At 42.3% G+C, this 17,645-nt stretch overlaps 1 protein-coding gene across 3 annotated transcripts in view; it reads left to right on the top strand.

Moving 5' to 3' along the window:
* Positions 1-17,645, top strand: part of prdm16 (PR domain containing 16) — a 169,028-nt gene that overhangs the window by 86,036 nt on the left and 65,347 nt on the right. For all 3 annotated transcript variants that reach the window (XM_063886978.1, XM_063886969.1, XM_063886986.1), the window contains exon 3: positions 5,237-5,284. In XM_063886978.1, coding sequence (XP_063743048.1) covers positions 5,237-5,284 — 48 coding nt within the window. The remainder of the gene's footprint in view (positions 1-5,236; positions 5,285-17,645) is intronic.

The raw sequence follows: 17,645 nt of genomic DNA, 5'->3' as shown, positions 1-17,645 counted from the left end.
ATTCCTTTGGCATCCATTTATTTAGCTTGAACAAATATGATTTTCTCACATTAAGATTCACAGCAAAGTTGAAATGGAGTTATGGTACCAAAGTGTGATTATACTAATAATTTCCTTCTCTATCAACTAAGACAGAGAAAGAGATGGTGTGAAAGTTTCCTATCAGAACTCCCATTGATGTTTGTCTTGGCCCAGGAATCTCAAGACGTCCAAATAAAGTTATCGTAAATATGTTTTATCTGATGGACGCCCAGTTTCCTGGTATTTAGCTGTGCTGTTACTCTGTTTCCTTCTCTACTGCCTTAGTTTCCCCACCTTCCTACTAAAGCTCTGTGAGCAACCTCATTGTTAAGGCATGTTTTTAAGAAGTCATAACTTGGGGCTTGTTTTGGGTCAGCTGTCAAGGCCCCTATCTTTGGGAAGTCCCGAAATAGCCCCATCTTACACCCTTTTAAAGAACAAGCCAGAGAATGGACTTGGAAATTCAACCAGTCACCATCAGACTTAATGCTCAAAAGCAGACTGATTCAGACGTATCCTTAGTCAAACAATCTCTAACAGATTCTGGCAGAAACGAGTAAAAGGTTTGTTATCAGGGAGTTCAGATGATAGTGAGAGACCTCAGAGAAAAATACTGGAGACTTGATACCCCCACTTCTTTTTCTTCCTTTTTTGGAGCGACCGTGCTGTTTCATTGATTGTAAAGTATTCCGATCAGATTTACCAGTATTTAGGAGTCAGAGGACTCATCCATTTGTTGAGATCATGGTCGACATGACGGTTAGATCTATTGTAAAGGCTCCAGCAATGAGAAACAGACCCTCCCTCTCGTTTTCCTTTCTTTCTTTTTTTCTCTTTCTTGCCCTCTGACACAAAAGCACTTTCTACGCAGTTTATTATTCAACACGACCCACAGTGAAAGACCGCTTCCTCTCCCATCTATACGTCAAAAAGATCAATAACCCGTCCAGGGCCTTACTACCACAATGAAATCCTGTCAACGTGCCAAGGGGCTGCAAAAGTTCCCAATAAATGCAAAGCAAAACTTTCAATTTGTGGTTTTCTTGGTGTGGCTCTTGCAGCCATGGGTTGTCAGTCAGGGCCCTGTTTAAAAAAAAACCTGAGGTTTGTTTGCTGCTGTTTCTTTTTGGAAACTTGTGGCTTTGTGACATCCGCAGCCATCTATTGGGCCGTGTTGCTGTATTGCCTCATATTATCCAGAGTTGCCCAGAGTCGAGGAGAATTGTTTTTGGCAACCGAATGCTAACATTTTCCTAGTGGGGCCCTCTTCTTCTACGAGCGCCTGAGGATGATGATGAGTAAGCTTTGTAAGGCCCACCTCTAGTTGCTATAGCTACTTACTCAGCCTTCCCATTGGTGTGGCCATAAGTCATGATGGATGGGTCTTTTTCTGAAGGTTTGACTTGAGCTGCACATGCAAAACCACAACATATGCTTTATGGGCCCTGTATAGAAAACCCTCTTGGGGCTTTTCTGCTGGTTTTTTTCACGTTAAATGAGCTCTGGAAATAAACTGTGCAGGATTTCGCTCCATCATGTGTTTTAGGCTGTGACAGTTCTTGTGAAAACAATGAGGCAGTCCACTCACTGAGTGTCTTTCCCCACGTTGTGTTTTCTTTGTCCGCATGGTCATCATGGCATGTCAATACGAATGGTGCTAAAGTGGTGTTGAAAAACTCCTGACCATGTCCAATAACAAAAGCTGTGCAATGAAACTCTAATAATGGTGGGGTTTTCCCTCTCGCCTTGTGTGAAAGCACACACAACAGACACGGTGAGACACACTCACATACATTCTCACGTACACACACTTTTACACACAGCCCTAATGAGGGTCTAGACAGCTCTTGGTCGAAGGATTCTGCAGGTGGCTGCACTTTCATCAAGCCACGACTGGATTTGTTTATGTTTCAGGTCATATGGGCCAGAGAGAGAAGTTTGTGCGCCCAGACACACACTTACACACACTTTCTAATTACTCTCGCAGTGTTTTCTCTTTTCCATAAGACATATTGACATGTCAGCATTCAGCAGGGTAGATACAGAACAAATGGACAATTTTACCTCTCTCTGTGTAGTGGAAAATCTATCCCTCTCTGCATAGGCCAGTCTCTATTTGGACCTGTCTCACCGACCCAGAGTACAAATCACTTTGAGATGACGGTGACACGTGCCATAAATCATAGCACCGCCAGTCAGTGGCCAATCACATTTTCCTACCCTAATTAATAGCTTATTTATTTGCTTGGCGGGGTGCTGCTGCATGGCGAGGCTATTCCGTGTGTCTTTCTGTCTGTCTGTGTGCTTGTCTGGTGTGTGTGAGCGTGTGTGTGTGTGTGTGTGTGTGTGTGTGTGTGTGTGTGTGTGTGTGTGTGTGTGTGTGTGTGTGTGTGTGTGTGTGTGTGTGTGACACAGTATGCCAATGTTGAAAGAGCATCTCCACCTGCCCTTGTGTTACAGTTAGTCGTCTTTGCACAAGCCCTTGCTTATCCACTGGAAACCCCGTTCACAACTCTCCTTTAAAAAACTACTTTGGTAACGTTTCAACAGACAAACAGTTTGGATTACAATTGCATGGATTTCAAAGCCAGGAAGCTTTATAGTTAGCATTTTCCTGACAGTCAGCTCAGTGTTTCTGGAATCAAAACTGAGGTTTGGACGATAGAAAGCCCACACCGTCCCGACCCCCCACCTGAAGCTGAAAGACATTAAGGCATCAGTAAAACCGCTCATGTCTGCTTGCATGTCTTCTACAGTTTTAGGTTACTCTTGCACAATTTGATACACACACATATTTACACTTGGCATTTAGCATACAGAACAGGGGGAAAGTCCAGAAATTGTCCTATAGTTGCTGAACGCCTGGTAGCATTTTAGATGACCCAGCCAAGCTGTTGGTTTTGTAAACTGTTGCAGCTGGTCTTGTGCATTACAAGAAAGGGGAAGTCCTCTCTCTCCCCCTCTCCCTTGCTGACTCTATCCCTCTCCCTCTGTTTTTATTACCGCCATGTTTAAAGTTCACAAGTACACTTTTACTTACCCGGCAGAAACATTAAGTTAATTTGTCTTTCTTCCTACTAAATAGTTATTCAGAAACCCATTTCTCTTTTTCCCCACAGAGCTGTTACACTGAAGAATGTATTTCACATTATAGATAAGTAAACAAAGTAGTCAAAATCCAAAGAAGTTGCCATTTTGTAACAGTGTTGATTTGTTTTACAAAAAGGAAACATTACTCTCACCGTAAGAAATATACATACACCCTCACAAGATGCTGTGTAGAGGCCAACATTATTCCCTAATGACAAACTATATACAGGAAGTAAAAAGCACTTTTAAACCTGATGTTCAAATAAACTGAACACTTTTGATCACTTATACCCACTTACAACTCTTTGGTTTATTTACTGTTGGGAGTGTTTCATCCCTATGCATTGGGATTGCAACTAGAATGCAGACGATGTGATTTGAGAATAATAAATACATACTACAATGTGTTTTCAGTGCCATCAAACTGAGAAGAAGTAAATCAGACTCTAAAGCTCTATTTGTTCATATCTAGGTTTATCATGCACACACGATGATCAGATTTTAATGACCACACCTGAAAACTCCGTCCTCACATTTTCAAAAAACATTTGCTACAGTTACAAGTAAAAACAAATGGACACATTTCATTGGCCATAAGGGACACTGGACCTTTTGAGGCGGATCAGATGTTTTAGCATTGTTTTAATCTGATTTCAGGATGCTTCTGTTAAGGTTTGGATGATGTGTAAGTAGGCTGAAAACACTGTTGTAAGTATCTGTGGTGTAATTGCTCCCATTTGCTGAGGCTGAGAAAAGATCCCCTGACAGCTTAATATAGGAAACCACTCAGTATGGCACACTGGTGCACATATGGCCCATCTGGTTCACTATTCAGTAAGAACTAGAAAAAGACAAATTAAGACTGAACTTCTATGTGCTACTATGATTTCAGATAACTGATTTTCTTTTTAACTGAAGAATAAATAGTCTTCGAGAGAGACAGTTTATTCAGAAGCACCTCCACATGCATACAATAATCACCTCTTGTGAATTGAGGCCTTGTATAGAAAGGTGCATAACAGAAGTTGCTGTATGCTAGAAGTGAAAGAATGGCTCCACAGTTTTCACGGCAGATTCCACAGTAGATAAATGTCTCTTTCCAAATCCCGGTGGGCCGCGCTGGTTTAAGAAATACCAACTTAGATAAGTCAGCTCTAATGTAAAAGCAGCCAGTCTTTTCACAACACCCGAACAACACGCATACTGTGAAACGACTGATGAGGAGGATACGGTGCAGGAAAAGGGAGGATCAGATATACAATGTGTCTGTGCTTTAAGGAGTTTTATAGGCCTAATTTCACTTAAATTCAGTAAAGTACCACGCTGATCCTCTACCACACCTAAAACTGCTCTGAAAACAGTCCTGCAGCTCTTCTTTGATCTTCAGTGGCCATCAGTGGGCTTCAGAGAATCGAGGAAAGAGACAGACAGACGGAGAGAGACTCCGGGTTGCCATTATATGTGAAATACCCCCTCATTGCAGCAGGGGCAGCCCCATCTCTTCATCATTCCCCCACTTCCTTCATTTCCTCTGGCAGACACTGGGAGCATTCTACCACCCATCTGCCCCCAGTAAATATTGCTTGAAGGCTTAATTATACACACACACACACACACACACACACACACTCACACACACGGTCTCAGCGAAATTTCCTGCAACGCTGAAGCGGAGAATTAACGTCAAATCTGTGGGGTATTCATTCATCAGAGTGTGTGTGTGTGTGTGTGTGTGTGTGTGTGTGTGTGTGTGTGTGTGTGTGTGTGTGTGTGTGTGGGTGTGTGTGTGTGGTGTTATGTTTGCTTCTGTGTGTGTTTTTGTGACCTCTCAGTCCATTATGATATCCCTCTGGTCACATTTGCAGCCTAGAGGGTCTGTGTGATGAACTGTGAACACCCTTTGCTCATGTCCTCAAGCAGCGATGTCACAAGCCATGGCTGAGGCCATGTGAAACGCAGGAATCAATATTATTTTTTAATGCCTTAATAAACAGACTGCCTTCTCAATCAAATTTAGAAAATGTATCTCAGACATTCGTATTTTTGTATGACTTTTGAGTAACCGGTTGTTTTTTGGTGCCATAACTGTTTACAAATATGTTTTTTGTTTGTGTTGTGTTAACAGATGATGAATGACCAGGATGAAGCCTCCCCTGACAGTTGCATCAAAAAGGTAGGATGGTTTCACCTCTTTATTTTATCATTAATCCTATGTGTTCCTCCAGCAATCCTGCTGGGTTTACTGATACATCAAAGAAATGGAAAGACATCTTGGTGTTGGTTAGAGAAATAAAGTGGAATTTTACATTCAGCATAAAAAGGAATACTTATTTTCCTATTTTGTGTTTGTGAGAAAATGTAACATTGTTTCCTCTCAAATCCTCTGGTTAAGCTTGATCACATGTACATCATTGTTTTTCGGTGTACAGAAAATATAATCTGAATGCTTTGGTTGGTGCAGTTTAATAACATAATAGAATATTAAAAGAGTATTACATTTTCTGAGCTTTCTACAAAAACTACAGTAGAGCAAATTAAGCATATTTATTTTAAGCTTGATTCATTGGCAAGTTTTTCAATCACTATTGAGATGTTATTATCAAAGAACAGAAAACCGTTCTTCACTCAGACAAAAACACTGACACATTCACACACACTCCGACCGACACGTCCCATTGACCAGTCACTGACCACTTTATGAGGTGATACATTTACTGAAGAGGGTGGGCAGTTTGCTTTTATGGGCAGTGTCCCCAGTTCAAAAAAGGACAGCGAGAGAGTTCATGTCCATCCAATGGTCCATGAAAGAACAATGGCTGCAGCAGAGTGGATACTCTTTCTGAGAATGACTGAAGCCATGCAGGCATAGCTCCAAAGCGAGTCAATGGCACGTTGGTTGAAATGTAAATCAATGGTTGGAAATGGAACAGCAGTAAATTATATAGGGTTTTTATCATACGAGCGAGTTTTAGAGTTCCCAATATTTTATATATTTTAAAGCCCACTCTTGGAATTGTCTTAACATCTTTTATTTTGTTGACTTGTTTTATAATACAATTGAAATATGAGTTTTAAATGGAGACATTTGTTTATAACTCCGAAGTGGACTTTAAACTTGGTTGACAAAAAAGATTTACAAAACAACCATTATGTTGCATGAGCGGCATTCATCATGGATTTAGCCATCAAAGAAATTGAAACTGAGTTTTGGAGTCAGCCTCCAAAGTATATATGTATGCATTTTGTCTTATCGTACGTGACAGGATGGTCAAAACATCAGCAGCAGATCGAATGGGGAACTATTTTTTCCCTACATACTGAAATCCAGCTCTCCTTAATAAAAGCAGTGTGTGAGAGGAGACGCCTTGTGAGCAACCTGAGCAAGACGCATTTCACTTAAAATCTCTTTTGGCATAATTTTCAATTATGCCCAATTTGGCCCTTAGAAAAACAAAATCACTTTAATTTCCTCATTTGCATTTCAGGTCAAGGGTCTTGTTGCTGTACCCTCTATAAACAGGCACGCATGCAAATCACCTACTGCTTGGTTGATGTAAAATCTTACATTAGTCAATGAGCTTATTTAAAGGGCTGACCGCAGGTGGTTTGGGCTGGGCCCTGTTCCCCACATGTTCGTACAATGTGGAAAAAAGGAGACGGTTTTATAAACTGCTTAACCGCCTTCTTCATAAGTGTGCACCACTCTGCACACACACACACGCATGCACGCACGCACTCACGCACACACACACACACACACACACACACACACACACACACACACACACACACACACACACACACACACACACACACACACACACACACACACACACACACACACACACATAAACACTCACATGTAAAAGACACACATAGATGCACTGAGGAGAAGGAAGTTGCAATACAAACATACTGTATGCCTACCTACAGTACATAAGATCCAAACACACACACACACACACACACACACACACACACACACACACACACACACACACACACATTGGCCACATCTCATTATGCAGAGTGTGAGTTGCGGTGGGCCCTCATCGGGCGGTGGCAGACAACATGGCTGTTATGAATATGAATGAAATTATGCATGAGCCATTCCTTATGACATGACTCATTCATCCACATCGTGCAGTCACACACAGACACGGGGCATGGGCACACACACACACAAACGCACACAGGCACATAAACATTGACTTCTCCTTTCTCCACCATGTCATTAACATTGCTATGCTTGATTAAGGCAGAATGTTAATTGAGTTGTAGCTTGAATAAAGTAGTTAACTGCTGAAAAGTGTGTGTGTGAGTGTGTGGTTTTGCAAGACTGTAAGTGTTATTAGTTCTTATATTACAGTCAAACATTTGTTTTGTGTGTGTGTGTATATATTGTGTATATATATATATATATATACTGAATTATACCAGACACTGTGTAGATAAATAGATAAGTTTAACTCTATGAATTAAATAATAACGTTATCTTAGACACGATCCAAGTAACATAAAATAAAAATCTATAAAAATCTGTATATTTATAATAATGTTTAAAGCAGAAACATGTATATATGATACAAAGGTTCATTGCACGTTGCTGAGTCAGTCTAAAAAGAATGTAAAAGCGAGTGGGGGGCACTGGTAGAGTCGGGGTTAAGGCGAGGAATAAAACGGAAGCAAAAATGTTATTGTAGCTTCTCCAGTCCACTTACTGAAAGCTGCCCAGAGCTTACTGCTGTGTGTGTGTGTGTGTGTGTGTGTGTGTGTGTGTGTGTGTGTGTGTGTGTGTGTGTGTGTGTGTGTGTGTGTGTGTGTGTGTGTGTGTGTGTGTGTGTGTGTGTGTGTGTGAGGTTTAAGGCCTTGGATTCATAATGCAGCCCTTGCTTAGACATGGGTCGAGCCGTATTAGATTACACACATGCATCTTCACACCCCACCAACAGGCAGAGAATAAAAAGTAGCGTTATCAGAATTCCCTCTCTGCTTACTTTATCCATCCTCTTCCTCTCATTTCATCCCCTCCTCTCTCTCAGTAGACGGTATAGTGTTGTTGGAGCTATAGATTGCTATCAATGGCTATTGGTGATAGGATCAGGGATTGTTTGGTTTGGTCTGGGCCGACCATACAAAATAGGACTATCTGTCTGTTTAGCTGTCTAGGCCCTTCTTACGTATGTTCTCATTCACACACTGCACATACACCTAAGTCTGTGTGTGTGTGTGTGTGTGTGTGTGTGTGTGTGTGTGTGTGTGTGTGTGTGTGTGTGTGTGTGTGTGTGTGTGTGTGTGTGTGTGTGTGTGTGTGTGTTTGGAAGTTAATAGGGTATCGGAGGACTTGTATTTCTTTTTGGATTCCTTAGATTTAAAAGTGGTAGCCAGATAGGGAGCAGGGTGAAAGAAAGCTGTGTGTGTGTGGTGTGTGTGTGTGTGTGTGTGTGTGTGTGTGTGTGTGTGTGTGTGTGTGTGTGTGTGTGTGTGTGTGTGTGTGTGTGTGTGTGTGTGTGTGTGTGTGTGTGTGTGTGTGTGTGTGTGTGAGTGTTAATCCTCATCTTCAGAGGAACGCCGCTGTCCATCCCGACGTGTGTAAACACTCCAGCAGATCAGATGGCAGATAATGACTTCCAGATAGACACCCTCCATTCAACCAGCAGAGAAAATCAATGAGCACTGATTGCATTTTTCCCAAGACGATCATCTCCCCCTGAAGGCTACTATCTATCTCTCTCTACTTCTATCTCTCTGGCTCTCTCAATTTCCGTGTCTCTCTGTCTCTTTCTCTACAAGCCCCATTCATTCACCTCTCAATACCACTGAGATTGAATCAATTCATGCTGCTTTTCACAGGGGATTTACTGTGAAAAGATACAGCGGAATATCTCTTTAAGACGATCAGGTCTCTGTTTGTCTGACTGTGTCACTCTTCCTCTCTCATTTATCTGAGTGAGAGCGGACATGCTTCCCTAACATATTTCTTGATGATCTCCAGATAGCGATTTCCTTTCTATTGTTGACAAAGATGTGTTTTAATGTCGTTTTTGTCAAACCCTAGCTGCCATTTCTCCTGCATCGTGTTGTAAACCATCAAGTAAATGTGTTTTAGATGCAGCATTAGTTGCAAATGGGAAAATGAGAGGGGTTGATATGAACTCTGACCTATAAGTATATTTTTCCCACTCCATGTTGAAAGACGAGAGATGTGCCAAATGGGGGTCAGCTGCAGTTGTGAGTTGATGAGTGTGTGTGTGTGTGTGTGTGTGTGTGTGTGTGTGTGTGTGTGTGTGTGTGTGTGTGTGTGTGTGTGTGTGTGTGTGTGTGTGTGTGTGTGTGTGTGTGTGTGTGTGTGTGTGTGTGAGTGCGTGCGTGCGTGCATGCGTGCGTGCGTGAATGTATTTTTTCCCCCATATCAAGCCGGGGAATTGAATCTCTAAATATGCTAGCTAAATGACCCTAAATGTATGAGGGCTATTATGTGGACAGAGGGAGGCTCACGGGTCACATAAGTGATCCAGTGCTCCGGGCCATAGTTTACCCCCTGCCAGCAGCACCACACTCCCCCATCCCTCCCCCTGCTTAAATAGGCTCATGATTGATTGATAATTATGATAATTTGTTTGAAATTATTATCTGGATATTATAATCACTGCCACCCCAGTGCGCCACGGGGGCAAGTCATTTTTCATAATGCTGAACATCACAAATGCCCCCTGGTTACAGAGGTGGCTCTGTGTGTGTATGTGTGTGTGTGTGTGTGGGGGGGGGGGGGGGCAGGGCAGGGCTTGGCAGTGGGCTCCCATGGGCCATCACTTGACTGTGGAGTGATGCACCCAAATAGCAGGAAATTGCCATCCTTACACACACCTGCACATAAATGAAAAGGACTAGAAAGTTGGATTCAACCAAAATATATGTTATATCTGTTATATTTGAATTGTATCATATCCATGTGTAGTATACATTTTATACATGGATATACAGTACCGTAGTGCAGTAAGTAAGTATTAGTAGTAAGTGAAGTTAGCCATTTGAAACTTTATTTGGGTTCAGTTCTAAAATTAAAAATGATGGGGTTAATCAAAACATTTTCTGAATAGGAAGGGTAGGTACTGTAGCTGAAATTGAAAGCTACATAGAAACGTTCACCTGCACAAAGCAGGGTTGGGATACTGGATGAATATATCGATGATTGGGTGTTGTTATTTTGGAAATGTAATGGTCCGCCCTCAAATAAGGTGCCGGGGTAGCCTGGAAAATGTAAGCCTATTGCCCAACCCAAACACAAAGTGCGAAAGACAGACTTTACCTGTATGATTTTCCTCATGTCTGGTCTTAAAAACATACAAACCGATGCATGATCAGGAAGTTCCCAAACATCTTCTTGTCATCTTTGGGCAGTGAGCAAACACTGCGTAACTCCAATCATCTCGTCTTCTCTGTCATCTGAAGGAAAAGAAGAAGAGGAGTGTGTGTGCATGTGTGTATTGGAGGGGGTTGCAGGAATAATATTTGCGGTTTTCGCTTCTCCCCGAGATGACTTAATGATGATATGGGTCCCTTTCTTCTGCTGGGCAGGGTTACGTTTTAATGGGCCCTGAGTGACATGTTTTCATTTGGCTCTGTAACCTGCCCCCCCACCCAGCTCTACCACCGTCACTACCTTTATTCCCATCCCCCCTTCAAAATGTACTTCACCAAATCCTGCCCTATGTCAGGTCAGACGAGGAAAAAATAAAGTTTGAAACCAGAGGCAGTCAGCAGTGAGCTTCCATGTAGTGTTTGTGTGGTGGGTTAAGCAGGGATGGGGAGTGGCCCCTCGCAGACAGACAGACAAATATGCGGAGACTGAGCTCACATGGTCGAAATCATGTATGTTGGGGAATGTAAGACAGGATAATCTTTCAAAGCATACCGTTTGCCACCTAACATCGAGCTGTGCTTACAGAAGGTGAATTTGAAGATGAAAACTCCCCTAAAATACTCACAGTTTTGTTGGGTGGCCCTGTAAAGATTTTAGGTTGCTTTTTCGAGTATGGAAGGAGGTCACCACCACTTAAATGCCAAAAGTATTGTACATTTTCTATATGTCTATACTCACTGGTTAGGTTGTTTTTTATAAGTCATCTTTCCAGACATTATTATCCAATAGTTTTGATCTGTTGGTGGTCACATGGTCTGGACAAAGTCAGGGTTGTTGGAGGCGAGGTGGGGAGTAGGAGGAGAGGTGAAGACAGAGAGAAATGGTCTTTCTCTGTCTCTCTGTGTCTTGTCTGTGGGAACTGTCCCAGCTATGGTCACTGCAGAATGCTGTCATTATGCCCTGTGAGGAGCATTCACTCAAAGGCCACTGCTGTGTGTTCATGTATATGTGTGTGGCTGTCTGAGTGCCACTTTTAACTTGCAGTGGCACTTTAAACTTGTGTGTATGTGTGTGTGTGGGCCCTGACTGACGCATCACTGTTGTTATCGTCGATCAAAACCCGACGTCACAATGGAGTGAAGCGCTGGGAGAGGAATTCAAGTGGGAACTGAAGAAAGAAAGAGTGGAACAGATAGAGAGAGACAGAGCCAGGGGGCGGAGGAGAAGCACGAGGTGATCGGAGGCACTTTCACATCAGCTGGCTCCCTGACCTCTTTCCCTCTTTCTCTCCTTCTTTTCTTGTGCCTTTCACTCTCTCTATATTTCTCTCTTTCTCTCTCGCAGTCTTTGTCTCTACATAATCCCTCTCTCTCACTGGCCATTCCAAAACATTCTCTGGGGTCACCCAACAAAAGGAGGAGGGCGATATTCTGACATTTGTGGGGGCTGTCATGAGTTTCTTTGCATACACACACAAACACACACAGTCACACACACTCACTTTCACACATTTGTTTTTATTATCCTCCTATGAAGACATTCTGTTGTTCCCTAATAATCTACCGTTCCACTAAATGTCCGTTGAACTTAATTATTATTCGTTATTGCAATTTAAAAGGTTTCCTGGCCTAACATTGTATTTATTGTAGTAAATTAATTTGCAAAAAGTACCATTAAACTTCACTAACTAATTAGAATTTCAGCTACAACAACTTGGTTCCGACAGAGAATAAACTAAGGGCCAACATAAAGGGCCACTTTAAGATAAATCATTTTCAACTGTGATCTTGCAAACACAGTACAGCTGGAATTGGAGCATAATAAGTCCTCTTTAACCCTTGAAATTCCATAAATTTAATCCCAATGCTGATGTTCTTATATTTACACTAAACCCAAGGACATCATATTGTTAAAAGAGATGAATAAAAACACTTTGATTGGACAATTTCAAGTTGAGATATTTCACTTTACATCTTTTGGCCCTAACACTTATTTATAGAATGTCCCCACTTTTGAGGATTATAGTCATCCTTTAAGGACATTTGGCGTTCAAAAGCTTCAAAATACACACACACACACACACACACACACACACACACACACACACACACACACACACACACACACACACACACACACACACACACACACACACACACACACACACACACACACACACACACACACACACACACTGACTCAAAATCACACTGCCTTGACAAGAAAGCAGTGAGTTCATTAAGCAGACAGAGTGAATGCAGAAGGCTGGCTGGTCAAGCATCGGTGATAATAACATGACGACCCGCATGGCGTTGCCACGGAGACTTAAAAGCCAGGGGGAGGCAGAGAACAGAGAGTTGTGTGGTCCTGCTCTTCAAAAATATGTTCATGTGTCAGACAAGGATCTGCCTTCATCTGTGCGTGAGAACGGCTGGATGCATTTGAAAATCCACCTCGTAAAAGGGAGTATTTCTTTTGTGTTAGAGAAGTCCTCTGACTGTCACACTGTACAGCAGACACGTCTACCTTCTAGTGTCAATTTCAGCTGTTGCAGCTAAGAATATCCTTCCCAAAATTGTATCTTTATATTTTGCGCAGCTGGGAATATTTCCCATAATACTTAAGTCTTGTGCTCTTAGAATATATGCACGGGATATATAAAGTAATACAGGCCTCTTCACACACCACATCTAAGTTTCATGCTGTTCCTCTTTGTTGTTACTTTTTACTACACGTAGTGAAGAGGAAAGACCACAAAACTGCCAAAGAAACAGAGATGGCATGGGAGATGTGGAGGTGTTGACACAGACGATGTCTATAGATAGACGGGCAAAAGACGGAGCAGGAGAGTGAGCTTCAGTAAAGATGGAAACCCTCAGAGGGCAGGAGACAGCCGGAGACAGGGGGATGGGGGGCATGAAGGGGAAGGAATGCCAGAATGCCCAAGAGAGGCAAGAACTGGCAGGCCAGTCACAGACACAACCCGTCTGGGGAGGAGAGGCAGAGAGTGGGGGTGAGAGGCTGGCCTTGTCAACACAAGGTCATGTGAAAAAAGATCCCCCTTTCTCCACCCACCCACCTACCCATCCATCCATCCATCGCTGTGTCCGCACATCATTCGTCCCCCTTGAATATTTCAGATAGTCAAAACATTTTACAAAAAGGAAAAGAATATGAGGAAAAGATACTTGAGTTGAGATAGGAGTAAAGGATGAGGCAATGGCAGGAGACAGTGGAAGTGTGTCTGGGTGTAACGGGTCTTAAGGGAGCTTTTAGCCACAGAGTGCTAAGTGAAGCATGCCGTGTGTTCAGGCTGCTCTGGGTAACTGTCTTCATATTTCCAACAAGGTCCTCAGACACAGACCTACACTTGATTACATACACATGAGTATATCGTATGTGTGTATGTGTCTGTTGATAGGCCAGGACATTTTTTCTTTATCCTGTGTAGTGTCTGAAACGTTTTCAAATGAATGTGCTACTTTCACTGATATCAAAAGCAACTTCAGTACAGAGAAAAAAACTAAAAGCAAAAAGTTTGTTTTTCATACAATGACATCCAGGACTCTTGAGCTACTTCTTATCCCAAAAAGAGTAACTGTTGCAGTGGTAACAGCTAATGGTGATCCAAAAAAATTAAGAAACAACTTATTGACAAAAAAGTCCTATGTAGGTAAGCAAAACACAAGCGGACACAGCTTTTAAAAAGTAATACATTATAAAAGTGCAGTATCTATAGGATTTCAGTTTGTTTGACTTTCAGCCTGCAACTACATTTAATGTATTTTTGGTCAATTTTGGTACAAACAATTCTCTCTGCTCTTTAATTGGCTCAATTAAAAAAAAAAAAAAACATACAGGACAGGCATGATATTTGTCAGCCCGGGCAAGCAATAGAGAAGGGGTAAATGGAAACAGGGCTCAAATGAATTTACCAAACATGAGGAACCTGAGGAATTGTATAGTTGTTCCTACTTTGCACTGTATAGCTGATTGAACGCAGAATGTCATTTTTTATAGTGTTTTTTCTTTCACTTAATTTCCCTATAAATGTTTGTGGCTACAGTGATTAAGAGGTTAGAGAGGATTGCTTGTAATATAATCGGCACATTGTTCGCAGAACCTGTTTTTGTTTCCATTGGTTCAGAAATGTTCAATTAGAATAGACATCGTAAACATGTTTGGTATACTCTAAGAACAATGAAACCCAGCATTCATAGTTGTCTGTAGCTGTTGCTGCAAATTAGGATAATCCACCCTCAAACACATTTATAAAACCAGAGTTCCTGTCCTCTCTATCCCTTCTTTATCCTTGATCCTCACTTCCTTCTCTCCCCCGTCCTTCCATCCCTCTCTCCTTCCCTCCGATCTCGGCTGAACAGTATGGTCTTTGACTGAGTCTTAATCTTCATTACAGGGCATTAGTCCACTGGGGAGGCCCTGTCTCGTCTCCCCACAGCGCAGCCTGGCACTGTCCCGCAAGGGACGTCCCGCAATGGCACAGCACAGACACCCTGCCAACCCCCCCTTGCCCCCCCACCGGCTTCACCTTGGTCACCCTTATGCTCAAATGAACTGTTAAATAAACGGCAGGCCTTAATCCACATGAAAGAACCGGGGTGGAGGTGGTGGAGTAAGTGGCAAGGCTGGTCAGGAGAAACAAAAGAGCCAGCCCTGGACGTCTCCATTTAAAGCAACCATCAATCACACTCACCATGAGATTTCACTTTCTTTCTTTTTTTTGACATAGATTTGATCATTAATGACTAAATCTCAAGGAATCAGAGCGACAGTAATCTGAGGCATGTGGCTCAGCACTCATATGCAGTCCGTGAGCATGGCCTAGTGTCTTATGATGCATGTGTGTGTGCGGAAGAGAGAAGCGACATACGCACACTGTTACACTGCTTTAATTTCCTCTTTCAGCATTTGGCTTTTACTATAACCATCCCGTGCCTTGCAGTTTTATTTATTACCCATTTAAAAAATGTCTGACGGTTGAAAGGCCTTGAACCTCTCAAATAAACGCAACAAAAAAACATGCACACATGTATATCAGCGTATGGCTCCTGCAATAAGCTCACTAACAAGGACAGTTGCTGCTGTGAATTAGATAATTAAGGAGGATAGCTAATTGAGTAAACAAGCATCGGGGCTGTCACCCCTAATTAAGTGATTACAAGGAAGAGCACACTCAGACTGCACAGTGCTAATTAACACATACACAAACACATGCACAGACATGTGTGAGGACATGGAGAATTATCTGTTAGAGAAACAATGATTAGGCCGAGTGGGGGATCCCAGGAGAGGCAGGCAATGAGAGGGAATCCCACACACGCATGCACACAGCGCCATCCCTAGAGAGGGCTTTTCTGTGTCTTGAACTAATTCATAGTGGATAATCCTTTTATTCAGCTAGCCACATTGAAGCTGATGGGGACAGTTAACTGCGGTCACATAGAGTGACCTGCACTGCGCTCATACAAACACTCACAATGTCTGTGGTCTGGGCACTGAAGGAGAGGGCAATCTAACATCAATACTGAGGTGACGCGCAAAGGCCCAATTTAAATGCAATTACAACTCCTTTCTTCTTCAGGGGTGATTATTGTCTCAAGAAATTGACTTTCTCAGAAAATGTTTATACCCAAATGTAATAATCCAATCAAATCTTTGTATATATTTACATATTTTGTTGTGTTTCTTCAATCCGCTGTGTTAATATTTAAACCCATTTGGTTTTCCACACTCCATGGGAATAGACTATCCACCGGGAGTCAACCCTACTCTAATATCAGCTGTGACATTTCAGATCGAGATGCTCATATCAGGGTATTATCATAGAGAGTGTTTCCCTGGGGAGAATTATCCAGAACATTAACCAGGGAGTCAAAGTGATTATTTTGCCCCAATTCTCCTTGGTGAATATAGTAGCATGTATATGGCATGATTTATTCTAATATAAACCATATCTAGTCAAATATTTATTCTGATGTTAATGGCTTTGCTCAGTGAAAAGAGATTCTGCCGTTGAAATGCAAAAAGGTTGGTCTGTGATTGAAACTGTACAAAATTCAAAATGAGTTCTTAAGGGTCCAACAGCTAGATTTAATTTCACACAAAAAGAGATTATAACATGTTTGCATAACTCATTTTCAATCAGCTGTTTTCCCTTAATGCACTAGGTCAGATGTTATATTTTTCCGGAGTGTACAGGATTTTCACAGCGGCGCACAAGAGCAGATCAGCTCGGCTTAAAATCCACTTACAATGAAAAAAAAAATGCATTAATTAAGAATCACTCCGGGGATGAAGTCTAATTATTTTCAGAACAGAAAAGATTTTCCACATTGGTCAGGATAACTGTGGTGTGGTGTTATCTGCTAACAATGGGGCCAGCCTTTCTACTCCCCTCCACCTTTGTGAGTCTGATTTAAGATCCGCAGCTAATGGGCATACCTACCTGACAAACATGACTTCCTAGCAGGTGACTCCTGTCAAGTTTGTCTGAAATAACAGGTAAATGAATTAGCAATAAAATGGACTTAGGGGTAACAGGCAGGGGTGCCCATTATTACTGCTCCTAATCACTAAAGAGATGCCATTCACTTGCCTTAAGACGGCAGCATTTTTCACCGCTTGCTGGCCACCGGCCCCCTCGGAGCCACAACACATTTCTAATGGAAGGCTCGCTGCTTGAGCTCCAACCTCCCGAAAGCCCCCAACCATTTCTTTCTTTAACTCTCTTTTCTCTCCTCCACCTACACCCCAATCTCTCCCCCCCCCCCTTTCTCTGCTGTAAGATTATCAGTTTTGATTACCGCCGGCAACAGGCTCTTACCAGCGGTCGGAAGCGGTGTCTCACAGACCTGAAAGGCCCTCAGCAGGTTGCAAGAAGCTTTTGAAATTATGGGGCTGGGCTCAGAGGGAAAGTGCTCTGCGTGCTGCTTCGCGGCCATTTAATCAACTCCTGACTTTTGATAGTCAAATAATGGCTAATTACAGTAGCACCTGCCCACAGGGTTAAAGGGTGGAACAGATTTAATGAGAGAAAGAGAGGAAAGAGACAGCGAAAAAGAGAAGAAAAAATTAAAGAGTGCGAGGAGTAAAATAGAAAGACGGAAAATGTGTGTTATTATCTTCATGTCGTGCTGATTGGGACTCGGTA

The sequence above is a fragment of the Eleginops maclovinus genome, chromosome 1 (assembly GCF_036324505.1).
Source record: "Eleginops maclovinus isolate JMC-PN-2008 ecotype Puerto Natales chromosome 1, JC_Emac_rtc_rv5, whole genome shotgun sequence".
Lineage (NCBI taxonomy): Eukaryota > Metazoa > Chordata > Actinopteri > Perciformes > Eleginopidae > Eleginops > Eleginops maclovinus.
Note: the sequence above shows the minus strand (reverse complement) of the source record. Positions and strands in the feature narration are given on the sequence as shown.